The sequence below is a fragment of the Oncorhynchus mykiss genome, chromosome 11 (genome assembly GCF_057628025.1).
Source record: "Oncorhynchus mykiss isolate SJ-2025 chromosome 11, ASM5762802v1, whole genome shotgun sequence".
Lineage (NCBI taxonomy): Eukaryota > Metazoa > Chordata > Actinopteri > Salmoniformes > Salmonidae > Oncorhynchus > Oncorhynchus mykiss.
The window spans coordinates 83,082,501-83,104,868 of NC_143032.1; the positions used below are offsets into that span (position 1 = coordinate 83,082,501).

General features: G+C 43.7%; 1 protein-coding gene across 1 annotated transcript in view; it reads left to right on the forward strand.

The window, feature by feature from the left end:
- LOC110536657 (chondroitin sulfate proteoglycan 4) overlaps positions 1–20,875 on the forward strand; it is a 91,569-nt gene extending 70,694 nt beyond the window's left edge. Inside the window, exons 12-15 of the mRNA XM_090191259.1 lie at positions 4,352–4,518; positions 14,701–14,884; positions 15,140–15,462; positions 17,287–20,875. Of these exons, the coding sequence (XP_090047385.1) occupies positions 4,352–4,518; positions 14,701–14,884; positions 15,140–15,462; positions 17,287–19,047 (2,435 nt within the window). The 3' untranslated portion in view covers positions 19,048–20,875. The remainder of the gene's footprint in view (positions 1–4,351; positions 4,519–14,700; positions 14,885–15,139; positions 15,463–17,286) is intronic.
- The last annotated feature ends 1,493 nt before the right edge of the window (positions 20,876–22,368 follow it).

Here is a 22,368-nt window from a genome sequence, read left to right on the forward strand (position 1 = left end):
TAATTTGGCATCTAGCGTGGCAACCTATCAAATGTTTTCCTATTCAACGAAGTGGGGGAGGGCTTGAAATGTCAAACGCTTTCCAAATCACAGTTTATTTGTCACGTGCGCTGAATACAACAGGTGTAGTAGACCTCACAGTGAAATGCTGAATACAACAGGTGTAGTAGACCTCACAGTGAAATGCTGAATACAACAGGTGTAGTAGACCTCACAGTGAAATGCTGAATACAACAGGTGTAGTAGACCTCACAGTGAAATGCTGAATACAACAGGTGTAGTAGACCTCACAGTGAAATGCTGAATACAACAGGTGTAGTAGACCTCACAGTGAAATGCTGAATACAACAGGTGTAGTAGACCTTACAGTGAAATGCTGAATACAACAGGTGTAGTAGACCTCACAGTGAAATGCTGAATACAACAGGTGTAGTAGACCTCACAGTGAAATGCTGAATACAACAGGTGTAGTAGACCTTACAGTGAAATGCCGAATACAACAGGTGTAGTAGACCTCACAGTGAAATACTGAATACAACAGGTGTAGTAGACCTTACAGTGAAATGCCGAATACAACAGGTGTAGTAGACCTCACAGTGAAATGCTGAATACAACAGGTGTAGTAGACCTTACAGTGAAATGCTGAATACAACAGGTGTAGTAGACCTCACAGTGAAAATGCTGAATACAACAGGTGTAGTAGACCTCACAGTGAAATGCTGAATACAACAGGTGTAGTAGACCTCACAGTGAAAATGCTGAATACAACAGGTGTATTAGACCTTACAGTGAAATGCTGAATACAACAGGTGTAGTAGACCTCACAGTGAAATGCTGAATACAACAGGTGTAGTAGACCTCACAGTGAAATGCTGAATACAACAGGTGTAGTAGACCTCACAGTGAAATGCTGAATACAACAGGTGTAGTAGACCTTACAGTGAAATGCTGACTACAACAGGTGTAGTAGACCTCACAGTGAAATGCTGAATACAACAGGTGTAGTAGACCTCACAGTGAAATGCTTAAATTAAAGGCTTACTTATAGTAACAATGACATTTATAAATGACTTACTTTAAGATTTCATATTTTTTTATAACTGTAAACTAAATATGATCAGTACAAATTTCATGTAACTGACGACAGAGCATTTTCCTGCCAAGTCTCCTGCGAGCGATGCTGAGACCTTTCGAATGTCTGCAGGCTCATTACAACATCAGCTTTACGCACAGAGTGATTGTGTCCCTCTATGATCAACATAAGGTGGTCGTGTTTCAATTCTACTAAATTATTTAGTTCGTTTTTTTTTCTTCATTTTGAGAGCTCTAAATCTAGTTGAGAATACCACAGTGTGATGAAACCATGATTACTGAAATCACTAGACTGTCCCCTTTAATATACCATCTCCCAGGCTCCCTCCGTCGCTCACAGGCAGGGGAAATCAGTTATTTGTCTGGATAGGCCAGAAAATGTGACGCGTCACTCCCTATGCAAATGAGGAGAGTGAAACCTGACACTTGAAATCAGCTCCACTGACAGAGTGGTAGCAGAGAGGAGACAGATTGGACTTTCTGCCACTGTAAGGTACTGGACCCTGTGACGTTCACAGAGTACCTTGTACACCGACATGTTGGTCAGAACTGGTCCAGAACTGGTCCTTAACCTCTAAGAGAGAGGTTCAACACCCAGAACCAAATCTCACGTTTCCTGTGTCACAACAACAGACTTTACATTTAGAGCCTCCACCCAATGCTAACATGGGGAACTGGCCTTCTACTGTGTGTTCAATGGATTACCGTAGTTACCTATTCAAACCGACTAATCTTACTGTCAAAATCCAATTTGATTGAATAATTCAGGGAACTGCCCCTGGCGGCTCGGCTAGTCTTTGTTCATTCACCAAAAAAGTCCATGACCAGACGCATCATGACTTTTACTGGGATAGAGTCATCATTTCATCTCTGCTCTATTCAGGAACAGTGGAGTTGTACTCTACTTTATTCAGGAACAGTGGAGTTGTACTCTACTTTATTCAGGAACAGTGGAGTTGTACTCTACTTTATTCAGGAACAGGGGAGTTGTACTCTACTTTATTCAGGAACAGAGGAGTTGTACTCTACTTTATTCAGGAACAGGGGAGTTGTACTCTACTTTACTCAGGAACAGGGGAGTTGTACTCTACTTTACTCAGGAACAGGGGAGTTGTACTCTACTTTACTCAGGAACAGGGGAGTTGTACTCTACTTTACTCAGGAACAGGGGAGTTGTACTCTACTTTATTCAGGAACAGGGGAGTTGTACTCTACTTTATTCAGGAACAGGGGAGTTGTACTCTACTTTACTCAGGAACAGGGGAGTTGTACTCTACTTTATTCAGGAACAGGGGAGTTGTACTCTACTTTACTCAGGAACAGGGGAGTTGTACTCTACTTTATTCAGGAACAGGGGAGTTGTACTCTACTTTATTCAGGAACAGGGGAGTTGTACTCTACTTTTAATACCCATGGCTAAATATAAATAGACTGACTCCGCCCTGTGCTTTGTTTGCTAGCTGCCTTAGACACACACACACACACACACACACACACACACACACACACACACACACACACACACACACACACACACACACACACACACACACACACACACAGACCTTACACACCCTTAGCCAAACTCTGACAGTCCAGGTTGAGGCTGAGGAGTCTGGTTTGTGAGTTAGGTGAGGATGGATGGCGGACCTGGGTTCAAATACTATTTGGCGCAATGGGACCAACATAGTAGCTGCAGACATGCCCATCTGGCACTTCAGGCAGGTTAGAGCTGAAGCTAAGAGTCTTTTAAATATTTCAAATAGTAGTTGAACCCAGGTTTGATTGACGGTGGTAGCCAATGGCCAGCTGGCACAGTGGGCTGGGCTTTCCAGGCAGTGGATGGACGAGTGGAGATAGTTAAGGAACTGTGCCTCTGTCTGTGCCTGCTCTAATGCGTTTCAGACGACAGCTGAAGAAGAGATCTTTCTCTTAACTTATTCTATACCACTTCAAACTTCTTGTCTTTCTAGCTTCATGATATTTTTCTATTTTTCTACACACCAGTTGACTACTTTACGACTGACCCCCCCCCCCCTCGTAATATACTCTTATAAATAACTATGATTGCGATTGTAATTCATTTAGATTGGGAGTTTCGATATTCAAAAGTGTGTAGGTGCAAGTGCGCTTGTTGTCCTTGTTCTGGTACTGATTGAGATGACCTCATGACACACTAAGCATGAAACACATTGTGCTTTTCAAAGGTCCATCCTTGTAGGTGATCTGTATTTTAGTTCCAGTATAAAACGGCGGTCAGAAATAGCCGGTCGTCTTGCCTCTATTTCTGAGGTGAAGCAGACAATAGTGTCCACTTGATATACAGTACAAGTTTGGACACACCTACTCATTCCAGGGTTCTAGAACACCTACTCATTCCAGGGTTCTAGAACACCTACTCATTCAAGGGTTTTAGAACACCTACTCATTCCAGGGTTTTAGAACACCTACTCATTCCAGGGTTCTAGAACACCTACTCATTCCAGGGTTCTAGAACACCTACTCATTCCAGGGTTTTAGAACACCTACTCATTCCAGGGTTTTAGAACACCTACTCATTCCAGGGTTCTAGAACACCTACTCATTCCAGGGTTTTAGAACACCTACTCATTCCAGGGTTTTAGAACACCTACTCATTCCAGGGTTTTAGAACACCTACTCATTCCAGGGTTTTAGAACACCTACTCATTCCAGGGTTCTAGAACACCTACTCATTCCAGGGTTCTAGAACACCTACTCATTCCAGGGTTCTAGAACACCTACTCATTCCTGACCTTTTCTATTTTTACTATTTCTACTATCTTCTACATTGTAGAATAATAGTGAAGACATCAAAACTATGAAATAACACATTATGGAATCATGTAGTAACCAAAAAAGTGTAAAAACAAATCAAAATATTGATGTTGATAACTTGGGTGCTGTAAGTTTTGGGCAGGATGGAAATTTAAGTTCATTAATATTAATTAAACTTCATTAAGTTTTATACCTTCTCTCAAATCTCAGTTTATGACCAAAATTATCCACTTTACAACTTTGTCGTACATTTTGACACTAGAACAAATGTTTCTGACTCATATCGATGCCACATAGGCAGTTTTCAAAAACAATAAGTCGTTTTTTTTTAAGGGGCAGTCGTTCATTAAAATACTTTATCTTTATGTATGCCTATACTGTAAGTCCCAGGTTATGTTACATGATTGTGCCTGTGTACACAGTATGTTGGAGCGTTTGTTTACCCCATAGTTTTTCCCAACAGGCTCTACAACCTCAATCACCAGGGACGATTTGCAGGCAGTGACCAATGACAAGAGATCCAACCGTACCATGACCTTCAACGTGATTCGTCGACCCGAACTCGGAAGACTGGTCACAGTGCTTGCTAATAACTACACTGTAGATGTCTCCTCCTTCACACAGACAATGGTAAGAGCCGAGCTGCTGATTTTAGGTTTAGTTTGACCTTTTTAAAGATCATATTGAATATGATTACATGGATTAAAAAAGGGTGGGGGGGGTGGGGGCTGATCCTAGACCCCCCCACTCCTACTCTGAGTGACGCTCTGTGAGAATGAACCCAGGAGTTTGTAGGTGTTCCCGACCCGAGTTAAGAGCACGTGAAGAGAACGTCATTCCCTTTTTCATGCATCTTTCTCTCTACGAGTTCTGACCTTGAACTTGAGCATGAGAAAATCATTCTATTCATCCGCTATTCGTTGTTTTGGGTGGAGATCAAAGAGATGAAGGTGTGGAGGAGGTGATTCTACAGGTAGGCCGTATTAATGAAGGTGTGGTAGAGGGGATTCTACAGGTAGGCTGTATTGATGAAGGTGTGGTGGAGGTGATTCTACAGGTAGGCCGTATTAATGAAGGTGTGGTAGAGGTGATTCTACAGGTAGGCCATATTAATGAAGGTGTGGTAGAGGTGATTCTACATGTAGGCTGTATTAATGAAGGTGTGGTAGAGGGGATTCTACAGGTAGGCTGTATTAATGAAGGTGTGGTAGAGGTGATTCTACAGGTAGGCCGTATTAATGAAGGTGTGGTAGAGGGGATTCTACAGGTAGGCTGTATTAATGAAGGTGTGTTAGAGGTGATTCTACATGTAGGCCGTATTAATGAAGGTGTGGTAGAGGTGTTTCTACAGGTAGGCCGTATTAATGAAGGTGTGGTAGAGGTGATTCTACAGGTAGGCCGTGTTAATGAAGGTGTGGTGGAGGGGATTCTACAGGTAGGCTGTATTAATGAAGGTGTGGTAGAGGTGAATCTACAGGTAGGCTGTATTAATGAAGGTGTGGTAGAGGTGATTCTACAGGTAGACTGTATTAATGAAGGTGTGGTAGAGGTGATTCTACAGGTAGGCCGTATTAATGAAGGTGTGGTAGAGGTGAATCTACAGGTAGGCCGTATTAATGAAGGTGTGGTGGAGGTGATTCTACAGGTAGGCTGTATTAATGAAGGTGTGGTAGAGGTGATTCTACAGGTAGGCCGTATTAATGAAGGTGTGGTAGAGGTGAATCTACAGGTAGGCTGTATTAATGAAGGTGTGGTGGAGGTGATTCTACAGGTAGGCTGTATTAATGAAGGTGTAGTGGAGGTGAATCTACAGGTAGGCCGTATTAATGAAGGTGTGGTAGAGGTGAATCTACAGGTAGGCCGTATTAATGAAGGTGTGGTGGAGGTGATTCTACAGGTAGGCCGTGTTAATGAAGGTGTGGTAGAGGTGAATCTACAGGTAGGCTGTATTAATGGTGTGGTAGAGGGGATTCTACAGGTAGGCCGTATTAATGAAGGTGTGGTAGAGGTGAATCTACAGGTAGGCCGTATTAATGAAGGTGTGGTAGAGGTGATTCTACAGGTAGGCTGTATTAATGAAGGTGTGGTAGAGGTGAATCTACAGGTAGGCCGTATTAATGAAGGTGTGGTGGAGGTGATTCTACAGGTAGGCTGTATTAATGAAGGTGTGGTAGAGGTGATTCTACAGGTAGGCTGTATTAATGAAGGTGTGGTAGAGGTGAATCTACAGGTAGGCTGTATTAATGAAGGTGTGGTAGAGGTGAATCTACAGGTAGGCTGTATTAATGAAGGTGTGGTGGAGGGGATTCTACAGGTAGGCTGTATTAATGAAGGTGTGGTAGAGGTGATTCTACAGGTAGGCTGTATTAATGAAGGTGTGGTAGAGGTGATTCTACAGGTAGGCTGTATTAATGAAGGTGTGGTGGAGGTGATTCTACAGGTAGGCTGTATTAATGAAGGTGTGGTAGAGGTGATTCTACAGGTATGCTGTATTAATGAAGGTGTGGTGGAGGTGATTCTACAGGTAGGCTGTATTAATGAAGGTGTGGTAGAGGTGAATCTACAGGTAGGCTGTATTAATGAAGGTGTGGTAGAGGTGATTCTACAGGTAGGCTGTATTAATGAAGGTGTGGTAGAGGTGATTCTACAGGTAGGCTGTATTAATGAAGGTGTGGTGGAGGTGATTCTACAGGTAGGCTGTATTAATGAAGGTGTGGTGGAGGGGATTCTACAGGTAGGCCGTGTTAATGAAGAGCTATTGATAACAGCTAGGTAAATGAATAAGCCGTTTAGATAAGGGGGATAGTAAATATAAATGACAATTGTTTTATATATATTTTACCGTATGATCGCTGTAGGCAAAATGTGAAACCAGTCACATGGCAGCAAACTGAAGCATATCGACATGTCACCTTTCCCACCGTGAAGTTTATATGACTGTCCCAGATTATTAGTGTACAAGTGTTTTGTTACTTGTCATTTTTTGTGTTTTTTTTTTGTGGAACCCAGGAAAATTATCTGCTGCTCCTACAAACGCTAGTGGGGATCCATAATATCATCAAATCAAATGTATTTATATAGCCCTTCTTACATCAGCTGATATCTCAAAGTGCTGTACAGAAACCCAGCCTAAAACCCCCAAACAGCAAGCAATGCAGGTGTAGAAGCACGGTGGCTAGGGAAAAACTCCCTAGAAAGGCCAAAACCTAGGAAGAAACCTAGAGAGGAACCAGGCTATGAGGTATAAACACATAATAACAAATAAATGCTGGCCTTAACTTGCAGATTTGAAATGTGGAGACCCAAGCTATAGGCTTCTGTTGCCATACGCAAATTACAGTACAGCGCCAAACTTATACCAAGTTGATTTATTATTTCTAGAATGTTTTAAATATATACGCCCAGACTCCTCACTGTATTTTTTTAAACAATTTGTATCGTTTTAAATACTGTATTAGCCACTTTCGGTAGCCACCGTCAGTTATACCATAATATGTTTTGAAATCTGTTGTGAATTTATTGTAATGTTTTAAAAATTATATACAGTGCCTTGCGAAAGTATTCGGCCCCCTTGAACTTTGCGACCTTTTGCCACATTTCAGGCTTCAAACATAAAGATATAAAACTGTATTTTTTTGTGAAGAATCAACAACAAGTGGGACACAATCATGAAGTGGCACGACATTTATTGGATATTTCAAACTTTTTTAACAAACCAAAAACTGAAAAATTGGGCGTGCAAAATTATTCAGCCCCCTTAAGTTAATACTTTGTAGCGCCACCTTTTGCTGCGATTACAGCTGTAAGTCGCTTGGGGTATGTCTCTATCAGTTTTGCACATCGAGAGACTGAAATTTTTTCCCATTCCTCCTTGCAAAACAGCTCGAGCTCAGTGAGGTTGGATGGAGAGCATTTGTGAACAGCAGTTTTCAGTTCTTTCCACAGATTCTCGATTGGATTCAGGTCTGGACTTTGACTTGGCCATTCTAACACCTGGATATGTTTATTTTTGAACCATTCCATTGTAGATTTTGCTTTATGTTTTGGATCATTGTCTTGTTGGAAGATAAATCTCCGTCCCAGTCTCAGGTCTTTTGCAGACTCCATCAGGTTTTCTTCCAGAATGGTCCTGTATTTGGCTCCATCCATCTTCCCATCAATTTTAACCATCTTCCCTGTCCCTGCTGAAGAAAAGCAGGCCCAAACCATGATGCTGCCACCACCATGTTTGACAGTGGGGATGGTGTGTTCAGCTGTGTTGCTTTTACGCCAAACATAACGTTTTGCATTGTTGCCAAAAAGTTCAATTTTGGTTTCATCTGACCAGAGCACCTTCTTCCACATGTTTGGTGTGTCTCCCAGGTGGCTTGTGGCAAACTTTAAACGACACTTTTTATGGATATCTTTAAGAAATGGCTTTCTTCTTGCCACTCTTCCATAAAGGCCAGATTTTTGCAATATACGACTGATTGTTGTCCTATGGACAGAGTCTCCCACCTCAGCTGTAGATCTCTGCAGTTCATCCAGAGTGATCATGGGCCTCTTGGCTGCATCTCTGATCAGTCTTCTCCTTGTATGAGCTGAAAGTTTAGAGGGACGGCCAGGTCTTGGTAGATTTGCAGTGGTCTGATACTCCTTCCATTTCAATATTATCGCTTGCACAGTGCTCCTTGGGATGTTTAAAGCTTGGGAAATCTTTTTGTATCCAAATCCGGCTTTAAACTTCTTCACAACAGTATCTCGGACCTGCCTGGTGTGTTCCTTGTTCTTCATGATGCTCTCTGCGCTTTTAACGGACCTCTGAGACTATCACAGTGCAGGTGCATTTATACGGAGACTTGATTACACACAGGTGGATTGTATTTATCATCATTAGTCATTTAGGTCAACATTGGATCATTCAGAGATCCTCACTGAACTTCTGGAGAGAGTTTGCTGCACTGAAAGTAAAGGGGCTGAATAATTTTGCACGCCCAATTTTTCAGTTTTTGAATTGTTAAAAAAGTTTGAAATATCCAATAAATGTCGTTCCACTTCATGATTGTGTCCCACTTGTTGTTGATTCTTCACAAAAAAATACAGTTTTATATCTTTATGTTTGAAGCCTGAAATGTGGCAAAAGGTCGCAAAGTTCAAGGGGGCCGAATACAAGGCACTGTAACTGCCTTAATGTTGCTGTACCCCAGGAAGAGTAGCTGCTGCCTTGGCAGGAACTAATGGAGATCCATAATAAACTCCAGGAAGAGTAGCTGCTGCCTTGGCAGGAACTAATGGGGATCCATAATAAACCCCAGGAAGAGTAGCTGCTGCCTTGGCAGGAACTAATAGGGATCCATAATAAACCCCAGGAAGAGTAGCTGCTGCCTTGGCAGGAACTAATGGGGATTCATAATAAACCCCGGGAAGAGTAGCTGCTGCCTTGGCAGGAACTAATGGGGATCCATAATAAACCCCGGGAAGAGTAGCTGCTGCCTTGGCAGGAACTAATGGGGATCCATAATAAACCCCAGGAAGAGTAGTGCTGCCTTGGCAGGAACTAATGGGGATCCATAATAAACCCCAGGAATAGTAGCTGCTGTCTTGGCAGGAACTAATGGGGATCCATAATAAACCCCAGGAAGAGTAGCTGCTGCCTCAACAGGAACTAATGGAGATACATAATAAACCCCAGGAAGAGTAGCTGCTGCCTCAACAGGAACTAATGGGGATCCATAATAAACCCCAGGAAGAGTAGCTGCTGCCTCAACAGGAACTAATGGAGATCCATAATAAACCCCCGGAAGAGTAGCTGCTGCCTTGGCAGGAACTAATGGAGATCCATAATAAACTCCAGGAAGAGTAGCTGCTGCCTCAACAGGAACTAATGGAGATCCATAATAAACCCCCGGAAGAGTAGCTGCTGCCTTGGCAGGAACTAATGGAGATCCATAATAAACCCCAGGAAGAGGAGCTGCTGCCTCAACAGGAACTAATGGGGACCCGTTATAAACCCCAGGAAGAGGAGCTGCTGCCTCAACAGGAACTAATGAGGACCCATAATAAACCCCAGGAAGAGGAGCTGCTGCCTTGGCAGGAACTAATGGGGATCCGTTATAAACCCCAGGAAGAGGAGCTGCTGCCTCAACAGGAACTAATGGGGATCCATAATAAACCCCAGGAAGAGGAGCTGCTGCCTCAACAGGAACTAATGAGGACCCATAATAAACCCCAGGAAGAGTAGCTGCTGTCTTGGCAGGAACTAATGGGGATCTATAATAAACCCCAGGAAGAGTAGCTGCTGTCTTGGCAGGAACTAATGGGGATCTATAATAAACCCCAGGAAGAGGAGCTGCTGTCTTGGCAGGAACTAATGGGGATCCGTTATAAACCCCAGGAAGAGGAGCTGCTGCCTCAACAGGAACTAATGGGGATCCATAATAAACCCCAGGAAGAGGAGCTGCTGCCTCAACAGGAACTAATGGGGACCCGTTATAAACCCCAGGAAGAGTAGCTGCTGCCTCAACAGGAACTAATGAGGACCCATAATAAACCCCAGGAAGAGTAGCTACTGCCTTGGCAGGAACTAATGGGGATCCATAATAAACCCCAGGGAGAGTAGCTGCTGTCTTGGCAGGAACTAATGGGGATCCATAATAAACCCCAGGAAGAGGAGCTGCTGCCTCAACAGGAACTAATGAGGACCCATAATAAACCCCAGGAAGAGTAGCTGCTGTCTTGGCAGGAACTAATGGGGATCTATAATAAACCCCAGGAAGAGTAGCTGCTGTCTTGGCAGGAACTAATGGGGATCCATAATAAACCCCAGGAAGAGGAGCTGCTGCCTCAACAGGAACTAATGAGGACCCATAATAAACCCCAGGAAGAGTAGCTGCTGTCTTGGCAGGAACTAATGGGGATCTATAATAAACCCCAGGAAGAGTAGCTGCTGTCTTGGCAGGAACTAATGGGGATCCATAATAAACCCCAGGAAGAGGAGCTGCTGCCTCAACAGGAACTAATGGGGACCCGTTATAAACCCCAGGAAGAGTAGCTGCTGCCTTGACAGGAACTAATGGGGATCCATAATAAACCCCAGGAAGAGGAGCTGCTGCCTCAACAGGAACTAATGGGGACCCGTTATAAACCCCAGGAAGAGGAGCTGCTGCCTCAACAGGAACTAATGGGGATCCATAATAAACCCCAGGAAGAGGAGCTGCTGCCTCAACAGGAACTAATGGGGACCCGTTATAAACCCCAGGAAGGGTAGCTGCTGTCTTGGCAGGAACTAATGGGGATCCGTTATAAACCCCAGGAAGAGGAGCTGCTGCCTCAACAGGAACTAATGGGGATCCATAATCCCTAATACAAAAATGTAAATCCCAACATACATTTTAACCGTCACTTTAGTGTTAGTTTCTTTCGTCTGTCACGTCCGCGTTGTCGTTCCTGAGGATCACTAGCTGTAGTGGATCATAATAGGCGAACGCATCACAAATGGTGCAATAATTTGGGACATGTAACCCATTTGAATCATTATGGAATGAAGACCATACCTAGCAGTTTAAACCTGGAGCCTGGAGCAAAGGTTCACGACGACAGGACCGTTGTCATTACAGTCCCATGATTAGTGAGGATTATCAGGGTAGATTTATAGGACTACCATTCAACTCTTATTGTAAAATTTTCTCACCTCACAAATTATTTCATGGATTTGAACAATTGAATGTGTCAACTTTCTGGATGTATCAAACCACTGTATTTTTAAATTACCAATATATTTTCTTTTACATTCCGGGAAAGTTTTTTTTGGCCCACAAAAAAAACAACAACAACAACATCGCAAATGCAATGCCCTCACTCTGTCATTCAGAAACTTATTCCAGTGTTTGCCTGCCAGCTGAATATCTTTGCCAGTGTGTAGGCTACCTGCCCCTCCACCTCCTTGTGCCCCTCCCACTCCTTGTGCCCCTCCCACTCCTTGTGCCCCTCCCACTCCTTGTGCCCCTCCCACTCCGAAGCTGTGGCCTACTGACGTTACAAGGCTGATTCAGAAATTAGGGAGAGATTTTTAATTATAGAAGAATGGATTCACTTTTTTGTTTGTTCAATGCTAGTTAAGGATACTATAGTTACCACGTTTCAAATTGAGTTTATTCATTACAAAAAAGGTAAGATATATTTTTAATTCGGGTGCCGCTCTGCACACACAAGCTTGTTAGCTAGCTCCGGTCCAATTTTAAGCCATCTCTCGGAAGTTCAAAGACATTCAAAGTTCCTCCATAGAAGCTCCTCCTCTGTAGATATAATTCAGATAAAGCATGTCATAACAAGATACCCAGGCACTTCAAGCCAAGCCTCCTCCTCAACCCTCTCTCACTCTCTCACCACCCACCTGTCTGTTCGTTGCGCATGTAAACAACTGAATGGTGATGTAATTTAATGTAGAGCTAAATGTACAAAAAAAAAAGTAAATTTCAGAGGTTTTAAAAAGGAACAGAAATGAAAGATTTTTTAAAAAGAAGAAAAAAAACAGTACTTTTTTGGGTTTTGGTTCAAACCGGTTCAGGACTTTATTTTGAAGGTCGGAAAATAATAATGGTTCTGTTCAGAACGAAACGATTTAGAAAATAATTTTGGTTCCAACCCCAGCTGAGAAGTGTGTAAGATTGGCGTGAGTAGGAAAGGCGTACATTTCTTAAGTCTGAATCGGGCCCGTACTGTTTGGGGAAACATAATATTTACAGCGAGAAATGAACACAAAGAAACTCAACAGGATATAAATTCCAACACATGCAGGAAGAATGCTGTGTTACATTAACAGGAAGCTTGGTCGGTCATTGTTTTTGATTGAATAAGTCTTCATTTCTTTGGCAGAACTGTTGAGAAACAGAACAGAACTGTGCCAGGTTTTCACTGTTGAGAAACAGAACAGAACTGTGCCATGTTTTCACTGTTGAGAAACAGAACAGAACTGTGCCATGTTTTCACTGTTGAGAAACAGAACAGAACTGTGCCATGTTTTCACTGTTGAGAAACAGAACAGAACTGTGCCAGGTTTTCACTGTTGAGAAACAGAACAGAACTGTGCCAGGTTTTCACTGTTGAGAAACAGAACAGAACTGTGCCATGTTTTCACTGTTGAGAAACAGAACAGAACTGTGCCAGGTTTTCACTGTTGAGAAACAGAACAGAACTGTGCCAGGTTTTCACTGTTGAGAAACAGAACAGAACTGTGCCAGGTTTTCACTGTTGAGAAACAGAACAGAACTGTGCCAAGTTTTCACTGTTGAGAAACAGAATAGAACTGTGCCAGGTTTTCACTGTTGAGAAACAGAACAGAACTGTGCCAGGTTTTCACTGTTGAGAATCAGAACAGAACTGTGCCAGGTTTCATTCGGCGTGCAATAGGCTTACACACTAATGCCAGATTAAAAAAAAATATGAAAGAAAAACATCAATATAGCCTTTAGATATGAATTGCCCAAGAATTACACATTTATGATTTTTTTTACTGCATTGTTTTCCTTATATTCAACCCGCCACCCACCAAACCTTCATCCAACAATATTTAATTATCCTAAACCCACCCACCAAACCTTCATCCAACAATATTTAATTACCCTAAACCCACCCACCAAACCTTCATCCAACAATATTTAATTACCCTAAACCCACCCACCAAACCTTCATCCAACAATATTTAATTACCCTAAACCCACCCACCAAACCTCCATCCAACAATATTTAATTACCCTAAACCCACCCACCAAACCTCCATCCAACAATATTTAATTACCCTAAACCCACCCACCAAACCTCCATCCAACAATATTTAATTACCCTAAACCCACCCACCAAACCTCCATCCAACAATATTTAATTACCCTAAACCCACCCACCAAACCTCCATCCAACAATATTTAATTACCCTAAACCCACCCACCCAACCTTCATCCAACAATATTTAATTACCCTAAACCCACCCACCCAACCTTCATCCAACAATTTTTAATGACCCACCCGCCCCGCGGATATAATCGCAGGTCATGAATAAACCCGTGCCTCACTCCCCCCGGTACACATACAGGAGTAGAGTCAGCGTGGGTTTGAAAACCGACCCACTGCCCCTTCTGGCTCACGTTACCTTTGTAATCTCCTCTGTCCTATCCAGTCAATAAAACCACTAGAAGTTTACAAAACAAGAATAAAGCCCTTTGGTCAAACTGGCCAATCTCTGTGGAGCAACACCTGACAACAAAGACATGCATTATAAATCTGTTTCCTGAATATCAACTACAGACTAGATCTTCTCCAGTGGAAGAAGTGACTCACAGGAAGTGTTCATGTCTTGAAATATATTGATATTTTTTTAAGAGATCTTTTTTTTTTCTTTTTTTTTAAACCAAAGTTGTTGATGTTCAGAGTTTTTATTCAATGCTTTCTTTAGTGTTTCAGCTACGTTGAAACAGGTACAAAAGTGAGCATATTGCGGCCTTGCCCGTCCGATTTATACTAACACCAGCCTTCACTGATTAGTGGTCTCAGGTGGACCATGGGATAAATGTTTGCTAAATTGAGTATCTAACTCTTCTCCTCCTTCTTCTTGTTCTTCTTGTTCTTCTTGTTCTTGTTCTTCTCCTTCTTCTATTTCTTCTTCTTCTTCTCCTTCTTCTCCTTGTTGTTTGTTCTTCTTGCTCTTCTCCTTCTCCTTCTTCTTCTTCTTCTTCTTCTTCTCCTTCTTCTCCTTCTTCTGCTTGTTGTTTGTTCTTCTTGTTCTTCTTGTTCTTCTCCTTCTCCTTCTTCTTCTTCTTCTCCTTCTTCTGTGTATCTCAGGTGGACCAGGGGGAGGTTTTGTACTTCCAAAGTTTTGTGGAGTCGGTTGGATGGTCTGCCATGGACTCAATGACCTTCTCAGTGTTTTCACCACCGGTTACCCTGGAGACCCAGACCTTTGAGATGGACATCTCCTACGAGAATGCTGGAACCGACCGCAAATCATTGCTCCTCGCTAACACAGGTGGGTCATCGGGGGAAATCATTGGTAAAATGGGTGAATAATGGTTATTTAAAATAAAAAAAATATTATGCAGTTTTAAGGGGCAATCAAACAGGCTTCCTTCCTCCTGATCACCTCAGGTATTTATTCTAGTAGACGAAATGTTAGCAATACATTTCTAATACATTTCATTTGTTCTGTTAATGCTAATCAAATCAAGTTTGGTGAAATGTTAGTGACGTTAAAGATGAATGCTCGTCTCTCATTGCATTCTAGGTGCAGTGGTGACAGAGGGTGACAGTGTTGTCATCGACGAGTCCAAGCTGGACGCGTCTAACCTAATGTTCAAGCTGCCCACGCCCCAGCGCAACTCCCATGAGGTTTGGTTCCAGGTCAAGTCGCTACCCCAGCATGGCGTTATCGTGGTGGGAGAGAGGATCCTCAGTGTGGAGAAACCTAACTTCTCCCAGCGCATCCTCAACAAGTATGGCATCACATATCGCCACGACGACTCCGAGACGCGCCATGACAGCTTTGTCTTCGACACCTGGCTGAACCCCAAGGGAAAGCCGGCCCAGCGCCCTCTAGACGTCAGCCAGGTGTGTATGATATGTAAACCTAGCTTGCATTTTCCACACATGTACCCTACTGTCTATGGCTGGGCTGGTACATGTCTGTTCATATTCAATCATGATTTTGTGTGTATGTACACACGGTGCATTCGGAAAGTATTCAGACCCCTTGATTTTTTCCCCACATTTTGTTACGTTACAACCTTATTCTAAAATGGATTAAATACATGTGTTTCCTCATCAATCTACACACAATACCCCATAATGACATCACAATACCCATAATGACATCACAATACCCCATAATGACAAAGAAAAAACAGGTTTTTAGACAATTTTGAAAATGTATAAAATGAACAGAAATACCTTATTTACATAACTATTCAGACCCTTTGTCACGAGACTCAAAATTGAGCTCAAGTGCATCCTGTTTCCATTGATTATCATTGAGATGTTTCTACGACCTGATTTTCCACCTGTGCTAAATTCGATTGATTTGACATGATTTGGAAAGGCATACACTTGTCTATATAAGGTCCCACAGTAGGCAGTGCATGTCAGAGCAAAAACCTAGCCATGGGATTGAAGGAATTTCTGTAGAGCTCCGAGACAGGATTGTGTCGAGGCACAGATCTGGAGAAGGGTACCAAAACATTTCTGCAGCATGGAAGGTCTCCAAGAACACAGTGGCCTCCATCATTCTTAAATGGAAGAGGTTTTGAACCACCAAGACTCTTCCTAGAGCTGGCCGCCCGGCCAAACTGAGCAATCGGTGGAGAAGGGCCTTGGTCAGGGAGGTGACCAAGAACCCGATTGTCACTCTGACAGAGCTCCAGAGTTCCTCTGTGGAGATGGGAGAACATTCCAAAAGGACAACCATCTCTGCAGCACTCCACCAATCAGGCATTTATGGTAATGGCCAGACTCTTCCCTGCCAAGCCCAAGCGTCACGTCTGGAGGAAACCTGGCACCATCCCTACGGTAAAGCATGGTGGTGGCAGCATCATGCTGTGAGGATTTTTTTCAGTGGCAGGGACTGGGAGACTAGTCAGGGTCAAAGGAAAGATGAACGGAGCAAAGTACAGAGATCCTTGATGAAATCCTGCACCAGAGCGCTCAGGACCAAAGACTGGGGCAAAGGTTCAACTTCCAACAGGACAACAACCCTAAGCACACAGCCAAGAGCGCAGGAGTGGATTCGGGACAAGTCTCTGAATGTCCTTGAGTGGGCCAGCCAGAGCCCGGACTTGAACCTGATCTAACATCTCTGGAGAGACCTGAAAATAGCTGCGAAGCGATGCTCTCCATCCAACCTGACAGAGCTTGAGAGGATCTGCAGAGAAGAATGGGAGAAACTCCCCAAATACAGGTGTGCCAAGCTTGTAGCGTCATACCCAAGAAGACTCGAGGCTGTAATCGCTGACAAAGGTGCTTTAACAAAGTACTGAGTAAAGGGTCTGAATACTTATGTAAGGCATTTCGTTTTTTTATTTTTTTTTTACACATTTGCAAAAATGTCTAAACCTGTTTTTGCTTGTCGTTATGGGGTATTGTGATGTCATTATGGGGTATTGTGGGGTATTGTGATGTCATTATGGGGTATTGTGATGTCATTATGGGGTATTGTGTGTAGATTGATGAGGGAAAACATGTATTTAATCCATTTTAGAATAAGGCTGTAAAGTAACAAAATGTGGAAAAATCCAAGGGGTCTGAATACTTTCTGTAATTGTGAAATGAATTCAAATCAAATCAAATTTCCTCATTGAAGACATTAAAGTTCTGCTCTAAACGCTAAAGCAGTTTCTGTGTACATTGGACAATGAAGTCATATTTTTCTTCTCTATCTAGGTGCTGGAAGAGTGGTTCAACATCACAGTGGTCCCGATCAATGACCAGCCACCCGTCCTGAAGACCAAAACCCCCAGCCTGAGTGTGGTACAGGGGGACATAGTGGCCCTGGGACTGCAGAACCTCAATGTGAAAGATCTGGACAACCCTTCAGAGGATGTCCAGTACACTGTCGTCAGCAAGCCCAACAACGGCTATCTGGCCCTGGCAGGAAGCCTGAATGAGTCTGTGGTGTCCTTCACTCAGGCTCAGATCAACAGTGGGAAGGTGTACTTTGTCCATGATGGAGGCCAGGCGTCGGGGGTCTTCTATTTCAGTATCTCGGACGGCCACCACGAGCCGGTGTACAAGCTATTCAACCTGGAGTTGACAGAGATCACCATCTCCCTGGTTAACAACACAGGGCTGACTCTGAAGCAGGGTCAGACCTGTGTAGCGTTAACGCAGGGGAGTCTGGCTGCAGAGACTAACGGGAAAACCACAATGATTCACTACCGGATCACCAAGCTTCCACGGTACGGCAAGATCCTTTGGCTGGACAACCAGGATTTGAGGCAGTTTGAGCAGGAGGACCTAAGGACTGGTCGCTTGTTTTATCAAATGACGAGCGTCACATCTGGTCAGGACAGCTTTGAGTTCACTGTATTTACGTCGAAAGCTAACCTGACGAATCAGGTTGTCAACATCACAGTTAAGCCCCTGGTGAGGTTTGGCAAAGGGGTGAGAATACCCAATGGCATTGTGGTCAAACTCAACACTGGTTTTCTCAATGCAACTGAGCTGGCTTCTCTAACAGGCAACGACCCCATCTTCGAGGTCGTGTCCCAGCCAAAGTACGGCAAGCTGGCCCGAGGAAAAGCCAAAGATGGTATGAAAACGGAACCGGTGGAGTCTTTCTCCTTTCAGGATGTGAAGCAGGAGAGGATATCCATCGAGCTCAATGCTAACATGACTGAAGTGCAGGAGCTGAACGACTCATTGGTTTTTGTCGTGAAAGCGGAGAACGTCCCACCTGCCAAGGGAGAGTTCCGCTTCACTGTCGTTCCATACGATCCATCGCTAGTCAGAAGAACAGAGAGTCCCGTCCTGACCACCAGCAGTCCTTTCTCTCAGTCTCTGAACCAATCGAACCAAACGACAGTGTTTGGTATTGGGACAGCACTACCCTCCCTGTCTACATCCTTCCTCTCCACACAGAGACCCAGCAAGACCCACCAGAAGTTCAAAGGTCGCAATCACTGGGGAAACACCAATCGCAACGACTCGACAGGTACAACTTTGGGCAAACCCACCATGGGTAGAGGAGAAGACCTTTCTGAGATCCCCTTTATGATGACACCGGTCCGAGTAGAGTCATACCCACAGAGGACTTCCAACCCCCTATTGGTGATCCTACCTCTCCTGGTCCTGCTCCTATTGGTCATCATCCTGGGGGTGCTGTTTCTACTGCTGAGACGCAACAGGAAGAGGAAACAAAAACCTCTGACCCTGAAACCGCTGCCCTCGCCCTCAACCCCACCGGACTATCACGACCAGCCGCAGAGGAGCGCGGCCGCTCCCACGGTAACGGTGACTCCGCTGAGCCCAAGCGACCCTGGAAGCCCTGCCTTGGACAGGCCGCTTCCTTTCGCCAAACGGGGCTCAGTTAGCAACTCTGCATCACTGCCGGACTGCTCATTGAAAGCTGTAAATCCAGAGAGTTCAGACCAGCTCATTAGGACCCCAACCCCAACTCTACAGCAGAACCAGTACTGGGTATGACCCTTTTGCTGCTGCCACCTAGGGGAGGGATGGAGAAGTGGACTATCTACCCTGTACACTGACATCTATTCCGAACACCCCCACCAACCCCACTCATCGTTAAACTGTAAACCATGACACTAGGCTACTAGTTGTATTCTGACATAATGAAAGCCTTTTCTACTTAGGCTGGTAGAGCACAATCAGTACAGGAAATTAGAACTGACAACTAGTTTAAAACACAATCAGTAACTGGTAGCCTATGACTGGTGAGGTGGACTAGTAGTGACCACTAGTCCACCTCACCTCAACAACCTCCGAAACAGTTCTGGCTGGCTGGAAACATCATTCATGCTCTGTACTACTAATGCAGAAGTTATCCCTCCAACCATGACCCAGTGTGGAGAATGGCCAGTATTCAAACAAACCACAATGCGCTGACATCGCACGGCACAGGTCAGCTATAAAATACCTTTAAGAAAGTAAAGCGCTGTGTGATGTGGGTGCAATGCAGATCACGGCCTTAGTAAGAATCCCGGCCGTAGTGACTCGACAATACTGTATAGCTAACATGTTCATGTTTGATGTTTGCTAGCATGATTGCATGATGTTGCTAGCATGATTACATGATGTTGTTAGCATGATTACATGATGTTGTTAGCATGATTACATGATGTTGTTAGCATGATTACATGATGTTGTTAGCATGATTACATGATGTTGTTGCCCCCCCCCTTCAGAGGACACATAATGTATATATTTTGTGTTTTTACAACTTTTCTGCTACATATACATGCATTTTACATATACATTTATGGATCTCCATTAGTTCCTGCCAAGTCAGCAGCTACTCTTCCTGGGGTTTATTATGGATCTCCATTAGTTCCTGCCAAGGCAGCAGCTACTCTTCCTGGGGTTTATTATGGATCTCCATTAGTTCCTGCCAAGTCAGCAGCTACTCTTCCTGGGGTTTATTATGGATCTCCATTAGTTCCTGCCAAGGCAGCAGCTACTCTTCCTGGGGTTTATTATGGATCTCCATTAGTTCCTGCCAAGTCAGCAGCTACTCTTCCTGGGGTTTATTATGGATCTCCATTAGTTCCTGCCAAGGCAGCAGCTACTCTTCCTGGGGTTTATTATGGATCTCCATTAGTTCCTGCCAAGTCAGCAGCTACTCTTCCTAGGGTTGTCGTAGCAGAATCAGAATTAGTTGGGTAACATAGATAAGTTCTATTTTCATAATATGCTTGTGAGATACTTGTCATTTAGAATGTATCTTGTTGTACTATAGTGTTGGCCATCTGCAGTTATCTGTTCTCTGTCAGGGTTCAGTTACTTGGGCCACAGAGAGGGGAGAGGTCAAGCTTGTCTTCATATGTAAATGTATCTTTTAAACCATGTGAAGGGATGATTGAGGGGGAACCAATTATCTCTTGGCTTCACAATGTCTGTGTGCCAGTCACTCCCTACTTTTCCCATCGGGGAGAGGAGGATGGCAGTGTCTGGAACCATTCTATGTTCCCTCTGAGGTTGCCCTTATCTTGACCTAGAGAGTCACTCTCCTCTCTGTGATCTTGTCCAGGAGGGGGTGTATTTCATATATGCCATTGGGTGGGGTAATGGTGTTGATCCTGAGTGGTACCAATAGCGAGATAAGAACATAGTTTAGGAGACAAAGCTGAACAATAATTTATAGCCAATGCTGTCTGGCTATGTGTGTCTTTGCTATAAAGGATCTCAGTTGCAATGTGTAAGCACTCTCAGAGAATTCATTTATAGACACTGAATTGATCTGAGAGTCACAGGGTTGTGATGGAGCTCAAATAATTAAAGATGGACTTTATGATAACTCTGACTTGTGTGTGGGTTTTGCTCTCATGATTTGGTAATACAGGAAATTTCCACTACAGGGTTTATTATGGATCCCCATTAGTTCCTGCCAAGGCAGCAGCTACTCTTCCTGGGGTTTATTCTGGATCCCCATTAGTTCCTGCCAAAGCAGCAGCTACTCTTTCTGGGGTTTATTATGGGTCCCCATTAGTTCCTGCCAAGTCAGCAGCTACTCTTCCTGGGGTTTATTATGGGTCCCCATTAGTTCCTGCCAAGTCAGCAGCTACTCTTCCTGGGGTTTATTATGGATCCCCATTAGTTCCTGCCAAGGCAGCAGCTACTCTTCCTGGGGTTTATTATGGATCCCCATTAGTTCCTGCTAAGGCAGCAGCTACTCTTCCTGGGGTGTATTATGGATCTCCATTAGTTCCTGCCAAGGCATCAGCTACTCTTCCTGGGGTTTATTATGGATCCCCATTAGTTCCTGCCAAGGCAGCAGCTATTCTTCCTGGGGTCCAGCAAAATTAAGGCAGTTTATACCATTTTAAAAACATTACAATACATTCACAACAGACTAAGTGTGTGCCCTCAGGCCACTACTCCACCACACCCTCATATCTACAACACAAAATCCATGTGTTTGTGTGTGTATAGTGTGTATGTGTCTGTGTCTATGTTTGTGTCTCTTCACGGTCCCCTCTGTTCCATAAGGTGTATTTTTATCAGTGTTTATTAAATCTGATCCTACTGCTGCATCAGTTACCTGATGTGGAATAGAGTTCCATGTAGTCATGGCTCTTAGTACTGTGCGCCTCCCATATTCTGTTCTGGACTTGGAGACTGTGAAGAGACCTCTGGTGGCATGTCTTGTGGGGTATGTATGGGTGTCTGAGCTGTGTGCTAGTAGTTCAAACAGACAGCTTGGTACATTCAACATTTTTATACTTCTCATAAATATAAGTAGTGGTGAAGTCAATCTCTCTTACACTTTGAGCCAGGAGAGATTGACATGCATATTATTAATATTAGCTCTCTGTGTACATCCAAGGGCCAGCCGTGCTGCCCTGTTCTGCGCCAATTGTAATTTTCCTAAGTCGTTCTTTGTGGCACCTGACCACACGGCTGAACAGTAGTCCAGGTGTGACAAAACTAGGGCCTGTAGGACCTGCCTTGTTGATAGTGTTGATAAGAAGGTAGAAACTAGGGCCTGTAGGACCTGCCTTGTTGATAGTGTTGTTAAGAAGGTAGAAACTAGGGTCTGTATGACCTGCCTTGTTGATAGTGTTGTTAAGAAGGTAGAAACTAGGTCCTGTAAGACCTACCTTGTTGATAGTGTTGTTAAGAAGGTAGAAACTAGGTCCTGTAAGACCTGCCTTGTTGATAGTGTTGTTAAGAAGGTAGAAACTAGGTCCTGTAAGACCTGCCTTGTTGATAGTGTTGTTAAGAAGGTAGAAACTAGGGCCTGTAGGACCTGCCTTGTTGATAGTGTTGTTAAGAAGGTAGAAACTAGGT